Source organism: Eulemur rufifrons, chromosome 18, assembly GCF_041146395.1.
Source record: "Eulemur rufifrons isolate Redbay chromosome 18, OSU_ERuf_1, whole genome shotgun sequence".
NCBI lineage: Eukaryota > Metazoa > Chordata > Mammalia > Primates > Lemuridae > Eulemur > Eulemur rufifrons.
Genome location: NC_091000.1, coordinates 12,468,271 through 12,478,747, shown reverse-complemented (window position 1 = coordinate 12,478,747; position 10,477 = coordinate 12,468,271). Strand labels below are relative to the sequence as shown.

Here is a 10,477-nt window from a genome sequence, read left to right as displayed (position 1 = left end):
ACCCGGTGCAGCACACGCACAGGGCAAGGAGTGCTGTGCAGAGACACGACTGCTCCTCAGAGTCCCGGCCAAGAGCAAAGGGCTGGGGGCTCCGCAGCACGTGCACTTGTGATAGAAGGTGCCGGAAGCTTTCCGGTCAGCTTCCAATCTTTTAACAACTTCTTGACATTTCAAAGGCCACAGCTTAGTTGCTGGTTTTCTTTGGTCACGAGGAAGACACATGGAGGCAAAAAGGGAGCAGCAGCTAGGGAGCACCTCCCCCGAGACTCCTTAGGTGAGAAGCGCCCGACCACACCACCGTCCTCAACGCTTCCAGAATCCTGCTGGAAGTCATGGTCACTAGCATGTCCTCTCGATATGATATGATGAGAGCGGCATTTTGTCTCTGTGGTCCTCCTCCCTAAAACACTAACTCCAGCCTAATCGTGAGCAAAGCATAAGATACATTCAAACTGAGGGACATGGCACTCCTCAAAGCTGTCAAGGTCATCAAAAACAAAGAAAGTTTAAGAAACTGTCTCAGATCCCGTAGACTAAGTAGATAGGACAACTAAATATAATATGGTACCCTGGATGGGCTCCTTGAACAGAATGACAGTAGGGACAAACTTAAACCTGAGGAAAATGTGGACTTTAGTTAATAATAATGTATCAATATTGGTTCATTAATTATGACCAATGTATTGCACCAATGTAAGATGTTAGTAATAGAGGAAAGTGGATCTAGAGTATACAAGAACTCTCAGTCCTATCTTTGCAATAATTCTGTACATCTAAAATATTATAAAAGGTTTGTTTTTAAAATGCAGTGGAAGTGCTTTACTCTCAAAAACTCTACGAAACATGCTGGCTGCTGAAATTCCTAGGAAAGTCTCTCTAAAGTATTGGTCCTTCTACCAATTGGCTAGCACAAAAGTCAATTTATGTAAAAGATATCGTGTGTTATGCTCATTTGTCTGACTTCTTATGGGGCCATCTGGAGCCCCCTCATCCACCTAATTAGGCCCCTTTTAAAGACAGAAGAAGACACAGAAGGGAAATAACTGTGGAAATAACATCTTCTATTTCCGAGGTCATCACTCTTTCCCAGAGGATCTTGAAACTTTCCCAATCTGAATATTGATCCTTTGACACTCAACACAGATATCTTTTCATGAACTGCCTTCAAATAACACATGAAGGACAAAAGAGGGGCAAAAAACTGTCTTCTCCAATCCATTTGAGATTTGTTAGTTATCTGTCACACTTATCGTACCAACAATGACAAACAATGTGAAGCTGCTCTGAGTCAGACAGACGTCCTGATCCCTAAATGCCAGAGCCACTGAGCTGTTGCCAGCTTTACAGGAGGTGCCTTGCAGGGGGGAAGCTGCTCCCACAACACGGCATAGAGTAAAGAACGCCAGGCGCTGGCTTGAAGCACACATGTAAGAAGGTTCCAAAATAATTTCCTAAGATAAATTCTCAACCCATCCTTAAAAGGGAGTTACGTGGAAGTCACACAAGTTACCAGTTACTTATCAGGCCTCTGATGAATCAGCTGGTGGCAGATGTCCACAGAAGCCTTGGAGGATAAAAGGATCTCAGTGCAAAGGTGAGTGGAGACAAGATTGCAGTGATCCATGGACCCAAGCCAAGGAGGGCAAGGCAACAGAAATATGAAATTTAAAATGCCACCAATCAATTGTGGTTATCAATAACTGAGATCAAGAATGAGTCCAAATATTAAGAGCATAACAACAAACAAACAAAAATCCTTGAAGTAAAGTAAGATAAACCCAAGGTAATAGAAAAGAAAAATAATGCATGGACTTTACAATAAAGGAAGAGAAACAAAGGGAACGTGAAGGAAGGTGACCTAGGAGGAATTTATTTGATGGGATTTGGAAGCTGCCTAAATAACCCACCTAAGTGGTTACCCAGATAAGCACATGCTAGCTCAGGACACAGGACATTCATCCCATCTGGGCGATAGACACCAGCCCCAAAGTCCTACATCTGACCAAGAAGGAAAGAATTTGCTCTTTACTGAATGCGAATGATTCGATTTTGCCCTTTAGATTCCAAACTAACTTCGCTGTCCTCACTTCTCTTACCTAACACATTGTATCTCCCTCCATCATACTTCCAGGGCCATTCTTTTAAGCAGATTCACCAAAAAACTCTACTCAGCCTCTCTTGAGTACAGAGGCCTCCATTTTTCTTGAAATTCCTGTAGGGAGCAATGCGCTGTGTGGGCATGTTCATCACACACATGATTAACTGTGTGCTTGACAGGAAAAATCTGGAGCCACTGAGCCTGAAGTGAGAGAATATCCCTAAATCCAAGTATTCCCACAGTAGGGATAAGATCTTACAGTTAAAGAAATTATTAAAGTCAGGTGCATAACTTCTTTTTATTATTCAGTGGTTCTTGATATCACAGCCGCCAACGGGGTAGGAAACAAGGATTGGGTACACTGCTTAGATCTTTTTTATGAAGGGGAGGAGGGGGCACCCCCCACTCTAAACACTTGAAAGTAAGTTAAAACCATCTCCTTTGGAAAGACAAGATTTTTATGAACTGTGATCATTCTCTCCCAGGAGTCGGAATCCTGCTTTCCGTCTTCTTAAGTCCCGTGTTCCCTGCACACGTCTAGTTCACTGGATCCTTCTGAGAGGGACATGCAATTACCGTCCCTCGAGCACAACGGCTCTGGGTTCTAGAGTAAAACTCACATATGCTCCCAGTATTCTTGTTCGTCCTAACTTCATGCCTGAAAAAGGAAACGTCTGTATTGAGAGAATTTAAAATATATAGACAAACATGTACAATTAAAACAAGACGTGTTCTTCAAAGTAATCACCTTGGGGTCTCCAGACACTTACCCAAAAGACACTGTCATTATTTTAAGAACAATTTTTGGAAGTCTGCTCTGGGTATTGCCTTTGCGAGAAAACCGGGCTCAACTTTATGGCTCCATATTGCTTTTGACTAAAAATGCAGTTTCCTAGCTTAATCATTAACTTGACAGCAAATCACTTTGGTTTGAAAAAAATGAAGTCTATTCTCCAAGGACAAAGATTTGCCACAGTGAAGAGAATCAAAAGAATGCATAATAGGCTCTGAAGGCATTGAAACATGGAGGCATTTCAGACCTGTGCAAATGACTCACTGGAATATGTGAACAGCCTCCTGGAGTTTGCTGGGGAGAGCATCACATTCACTTGGGGACCAAAGCTGTGATATGAGTGCTAATGAAAAGGAAACCCCCGAATTAACCACATTACTTTATAATTTCATGCAGAAAATTATATGCATCTCTAACTGTCACTGTTTTAAATTCAAACAGTTAGCTAAAAATGTGATTTTTTTTTTCCCAACAGTGCTGGAAAAAGAATTTTGATCAGAAACTTCCATTTTCAGTTGGTTTAACTCAGAAGCTCCAATAATAAAGATTGTGCAATAAAAATTTGTTATGAAATCATATTAACTGAAGACAGAAATAAATTGACCTCACCTAAAACAGTTGCTCTCAAGTACCAAAAAAAAAATCCACTTAGACATATAACCAAATGTTATTTAATATCTTAAAAAGTAACACAATCCAAAATGGATATTTCACACAACACTACATAAACAACATGAACACAATATTACCATATGGAGGGACTTTCAAATATAGACTTACAAAAATCCCTGTCCTTTTTTTTCTTTTAAGTTATTATACTAAGCATGACAAGTAATCATCATTTACAATATGGTACACTGACACGATAAAAACCATGTTACAAATGTGCTGTTATAAATCAGTAACATTAGGGAAGACATTTCATGAACTGTAATTATTTCATATGAAATACTATACAATATAAACAGAACATCCATCTTGGATGACCTTTACAGCAACCAGAGACCAAGTAATTTAAAATTTTTTTTTTTCAGTGCAAACACATTTTATTCAAGGCAGTCTTGGCTGCAAAACTCCTTTCTAACATACAGTAAATCCCACTTGCACTTCTTAATTCATTTACCCTAATGCAATAGTCACATTCAGTCACTCAGAGAAAGATACCTGCAGAATTATGATCCCTTTAAACTTGACGTTTAAATTTAATTCTCTTGTAGAACGTAGTATCTATGTCAACTGCTCTAAGGACTTGAATTTGTAGCTGTCAGTACTTCCATGAAGGTGACTCGAGGGCAGCCCTATTCCTAACCCAGCACGTGTGCACAATGCTGCAGTGTTCTGCCCTTCCAATGTGGAAAGTGTGCTGGTATCTGGGTGGGGGAACGGGACGGAGGGCCTTGCAGGAAAGGAAGGGGAGGTGCCGCTGAGTGTGTACTTCATGATCGATTTCCTGGAACTGCAGAGCACTGATGTTGGAAGAGATCTCAAGTCTCAGATCTGGTACCTCTTTTTGGTGGGAGCAAGGGCACGGGGGTACCAAAGTCAGCCTTTGGACAGGGAGGTAGGCAGCTGTACATGGACCAGCCACGCCTCTCATCTTACACTTCCAACCTTCCAGAATCATCACTGCCTCACTTGGAAACACCTCTTTCTCTTGCTGGCACAGGCTGTGCGTGTGTTCACATTTAAAGCCAACAATTAGCAATCAAAGCCCTGTTACGGATAATATGCAATCATAAGAAAGTCTAGTCCCCCTTGAGCCTTGCAGAATTCTGAATCTTGTAGATCATCACCTGTAAGTCATAGAACAATGGTCAAGACATATGTTAGGGGAGCTGTCACTGGGAATCTCTTTCTGGGATGCTGCAGGAGAGGCAGAGATTGACTCGATCAGGGAGGTGCCAGTGTCTGTTTGAAACACACACAGAAACCTAATCATGAATTTTTTTCACTTATGTAATTTATGAAATGTCTCCTAAATAAAACTCTATGTGGAAAATATTGGATGTATCTTTAATACTATAAAACCTTCTGGGAGAGGGACGGGATGACAGCTGATTCTTTTATCTCACTTGGCAAAGCTCAGACCGATAGTAATCTCTTTCCTGCCCATATTTTGTTAACCCAAAGCAAAACAAGGTTTTCCATGTTTTTTGCATTCATTTTTCCTGTGTTATAGCTTCCCCAGGCCCTAAACATGTGCAGGAGAGTCACTCAGTAGCAGAAGAGTCCTGGACAACCTTGACAATGGGCAGGACAGGCCTGGGGGCAGCGGTGAGAAGTGGTCCCTTCTGCGTGGGTCCACTGGAGTCTGTGCAACGCAGAAGATCCCTGCCAAGGATCTTAAGTCTCCTAATTTGAGAAGACACTTAGAACTGGATCAGCTCCCTCAGAAATCTAGATCCTCCAGAGTAGGACTCAATATATTCTGGTGAATTTCTATTGTGCTCAGGAGCACTGTGAAGAGTACTTGATAAAGTTTTAATTAAAATTTCTGTTTCAGCACCTTCTACTGCCAGGAGCAGTCATGTTCCTGAAAGATGGTATTTTAGCACAGGAATTATAGAAACCCAATAGGAAACTGTAAACAGGGTGTATGTCCAGATCTGCCTCTGACTGCAATGGCATCTGGGTGGATTTGTTAACCTCCCACTTCATAAATAGATACCAGTAAGGTGTGCTAAGGTGTAAAATTCCAAACACCCTGAAATTTTTGAATGAACATGGACAAAGGTGTAAAGTTGTATTTGTTTTCTTTGACTTTATTTAGCACACATCAGAAAAATAGCATTGTATTTAGTGATTTCTCATGATCTACCAAACAGATAGAAAATAGGTCATTGATAGCTGCCACTGTGTTTCTAGGTAATCTTAAGTCACTCCTTCTGTTTATTCTTTTCAAGTATGGATATCACAAGTAGGACTTGCTTTGTTAATTGTTTGTGAATCTGAATGCTTTGGAAGCACTTTGAGATCCCAAAATGAACTATGCAAAGTCATCACTGGTTGTTGGGTTTTTAAATCAAGCTCCGAATACTGCCCATGTTATAAATGGCAAGACTTTCAAAAAATGATCCCTATTGTATTGTGAGCGATATGCCTATAATTTAAGCTAAAACTTTATTTTCAAGTACACTTGGTGGTAAGTGGTTTATCCTGGGTAGAATTTCACAAAGCTGTGCCAACCTAAAAAAAGGAACAATGCTTCCGCTTCCACTCAACAGGTTTCTTCTCCCCATGGTGACTGCGATATAATTTAAATTTACATTTTAGAAATGCTGGTTGGGTTACGAAAAAGAGAGATTTTGGAACAGCTGGTGTTCAGATCATTGTTAGTCCAGATTAACTTTCAATGTCTGCTTCCTGAACTTGAGCGTCACAACATCAGAGAAGCAGAACTTTGTTATTTTTACCCAGCTAGTTCCTTTCTACCTCTTCTATTTGTTCTCTCTATTTGAAGGCACCCCTCCCCCCCAGATGCTCATGATGGTCCCCTGAGATGTGCAAAATATATATAATGGAATACAAATTATTTAACAGAAGTTGTGGGATTCACAGCACAGCTCTTTTAATTAAAGTGAAGTCTGGGCTCGATACGGTAGCATGCGAGTGAAGGCAGAGAGGCCCAAAGTGCTTCAAGGTCGGCAGTCCAAATTTCTCATGTGTCTTCTGTTACTGGAAACCTAGAATTCCAATCAGACTTCCATAGGAGTAAATAGCTTGCTACATCGTATTTACCAATTGGCTCTTCGCCAGAGAACTTTTAGCAGGGATGGGAAAGGGGGACACAAGAATTTTTGAACTTCTATTCATTCATAACAAAATCAAGTGCTCTCTCGTGGGGAAGAGAGGAGAAGACAGGATGACATCTGAAAGCCAAATGCAGCAAGAGCAAGCCACGGCAATGGGAAAGTCATGAGTTCACACGGGCAGTCACCGACACACACACACACACACACACACACACACGGAACGCCATGGCCTAACGTTTCAGGAAGTTTTAAACTTTGCTTTTCTGAACAATACACTTTAACACACTGCTGCCATTTCATCAAATTTATGGAGGTAGTTATATGTAAAAATAAAATTACCATAAAGTAATATGCTGTATCATAATAATACATAAGTGTGCAAAATGCCGACAGATGTGTTGACCCTTTAAAGTTGAACGCTACACAGAGATTCAACCGGATTCAGTTTTGTAAACCTTTCAGCTGATAAACTCTAAGACTGGATAAGCAGGCATGGAACACAAAGCTATGCATTCGCTGGAGGGAAAGGAGATTGGCGAAGCTTGGGGAGGGCCCCAGGGTTTGGGCACTGAGAACCTCACTGCCTTGGTGAGAACCACCTTGGGTCACACTAGTAACGGGCTTCCCGCCGCCGCGCCTCCCCTGCTCAGGAATCCTCACGAGAGGCGGACGGGAATCTCTCTACGTGGAACGTCTGCTTACAGGTACCATCCTTAAAGTCCATCACTTCTATGCTAATGGCTGCTGGTCTATGGGAGTTTTTTGTTTGTCTGTTTTCTAAATCATGTACCCCATAGTATCAGGCAAAGAGTGTACACATTTTATTTGAATAATGTCTTCTGTAAACCTATTTTTTGTAAATATCAATATATTCCTATCTTAAAGCTTCTCTTAAAGGTAATGCTTTCCATTCCTGTTCACACAGCATTTGATTATTTCAATGGCTACTTGCAGAGGATCAACTAGAGGCTGATGTATTGTTTCAATGGTTACATTATTTATGAACTGATAGTATGATAAAAATTTGAGAGGAGGTTTTTGGAAAAAATGAATTGAGAGAAAAATTTAGTCACCGTATGGTATACAGCTCCCCAAGGAAACAGACTATGCAGTCTATCAGATACACCATCGTTGTTCTGGACATATTGAAGCAATGAGACAAACAAAGCATTTCTGATCAGCCCAGGCATGCCTTGGGGGGAGCAAGGCCTGAGCACAAAAGCCAACTGGCTTACGCATTTCAGTGGTGTGGGAGTTTACTAAGAAACGTGCTGGAAGTTTCACTGTAATAAGCACAAAAAAGAAAGTCCAGTTTGGCCCAATGCAACTTTCAAATAACAGAAAAAGCATGAGGGAGTATTCAAATGTTTCAAGAATTAGTCCAACTATGTATACGACTACATTCTTTAAACAGATGGCTAGGGATTAAACCTAATACAGAAACAGAAGTGTCTAACAAATTTTATGCCAGTTACTGAAATTTGAGGTGAAAATATTTTAGATTTATTTTTGGAGATATATATATATATATTTTTATGGTATATGGCTCCAGACAGCACATACCGCTAAACTAAATAAAACTTCATGTCAGACCACTAAACTTCCGTTATCTACAGATCTATTCCATTGTTCTCGGAAAATAAAACAAGAGAACTTTGAAACATGTCTTTCCTATAAGATTGAAGCTGAATTAGTTGTAATCCCTTCGCTGCTGAGTCTGAGTCTTTGTATTTGACATGACATTGTAAACCAAAGCAAAAAGGTTAACAAACCATTTTGAAATAAGTTGGGCGAATAACTATACATCCACCTAAAAATGCCTCCTGAAATTGGTTACAAAGTATCTGTAAACATTACTCTGGCATAGTTCATGTATGCATAATTGTTATTTTCATAAATTTTAGGGGAGTACAAATTATGATTATAGCAGAATGAGCACATTCTGTTTTTCATTACATGGGCACATGTATATTTCTAATCAAAAATTATTTTAAAAGTTTTCTCTATAGATATCTTCCCAGGAATAAAAGGCCTGAAGTTCAACTCTCCCTAAATTTGCTCTTTCCTATAACCACTAAAAATTATCTCCCACAGCCTAATTTAGGCATTCTATTTAAAACTACATAAAATAGATTTATGTCCTTCCATTAGAAAGAATAACATCCTCAGGCCATACTCTTCATTTGTATCACAAAGAACATTTTGCTTTTAAACAAACTAATTATTGTATCTATTATAGTAAGATAGGATCACCATAAGTATCACAAGGAGGAAATTACCTTCCTTCGATATTTGATTAACACCCTTTAAAAGTCCACATCACCTCTTCCATCACTTAGTGCTGTGCCCCAGCCAGAATTGGAATTCCCTTCCTTTGTCCACTTCAGATTCATAGGCCTATATTCCTGTTTGTGATTATGGAAGGTTAAAAATCAGACAAGCATCTGTTACACTTGAAAACAAAATTCTGACAGCAAACACTCCCAGTATTTCCATCACGACCCCTTCTCACACACTTCCATGGGCTCTTGCGGAACAGGTCACGAAACTCACAGTGAAAAATGACTGGTGCATAAACAACTCACACACAAAGGGCTGGGGTCCCTTCTAGTCAGTTTGGCATTGGTTTCCCTCAAGGTGGACCCTTGCATCTGACATTTTGTGGTGGCTTAGTTTTTTGTGTTTTTTTTTTTTTTTTTTGGAAGTGTCAAGGATCAGTTCTGCGGCATCATTCAGCCACAGACTGGGAGCAACACGCATCTGTGGCATTTTAAAATGGAATTGGCAACTGTATGACATTGAAAATGCGTATTACACTTACAGTGTCTAGACTTTCCTATGTGTGCTCAGATACAATTAGTGAAGCAAAAGTATACATATCACCCCTACTGCTATTCAGTTGCTACAGAGCCAAAAAATGTGAAAAGCAATACTTTGAAATAAAGATTTTTGTTGTTGTTTTTTTCTTTTTTGCCCTAGCCTACTTAGCAGCACAGTTTAAGTAAACACAAAAACTGTGGTTGAGATGCTTGTCTTTCCAAAGATGTAAACATCAGTCCCAGTGTCGTAAACTTTGCTGTATCGAATGAGACAGAAGGTCTGAGGCAGAATGACGATCACACACTAGTCACAGAAGCTTGCAAGCAGTTGGAAGGTTTCTGTAATTTCTCAGCTTCGTTTGTCGGGGGGTCCGTGCTTGCTCGGAAGTTGAAGGCTGGAGCAGCTCCGCCGTGGGCCGGGCTCAGCGCGGGGTTCTGACGGCGGTTACTTTCAACAATGCTTGACGTGTTGGAAGCCAGGCTCTCCCGCGTACTAAAAGAGTAAAGAGGGTTTGTTTTGTTTTGTTGTGAACATAAATAATTATATATTGAGCCCCAGAGGAAGAGCAAATGATGTCGCTAATGGATTTCCTCTGTTGGGTCATAATGTCATATCAATACACAGCTCAACTGATTATTCACATATGCGCCTCCAACGTGGGCTCCAGAAGCTTCCACAGACATGCTATCATCGTCAGCTCACTAAGTGAATAAAGGGTTTTGAAACAGCTAAATACGCTTGGAAACGTCTCCCCCTGCTTTTCACATTCAAGGAAATGACTTCGAATTTGAGGTAATGGCTATTGCATTCGTTTGAAAAATGAATACTCATAAATATGCCTAAGTAATGATTTCACTTCGGGCTAGACGTTCATTGGCATGACTGCTCCTGAATAAACTCAGTAATTTTACCCTAATGATTCATTTTCATTCTGGATCAGCAGAGTTGGACTTTGGTGGACTCAGAGTAAGCAGGCACTCTCTGATGGGCCTCGCTGAAAATCTGTGTTAAGCA

At 40.4% G+C, this 10,477-nt stretch overlaps 1 protein-coding gene across 1 annotated transcript in view; it reads right to left on the bottom strand.

Moving 5' to 3' along the window:
- Positions 1-9,759: 9,759 nt before the first annotated feature.
- Positions 9,760-10,477, bottom strand: part of STOX2 (storkhead box 2) — a 96,713-nt gene continuing 95,995 nt past the window's right edge. The window contains exon 4 of the mRNA XM_069493452.1: positions 9,760-9,955. Coding sequence (XP_069349553.1) covers positions 9,760-9,955 — 196 coding nt within the window. The remainder of the gene's footprint in view (positions 9,956-10,477) is intronic.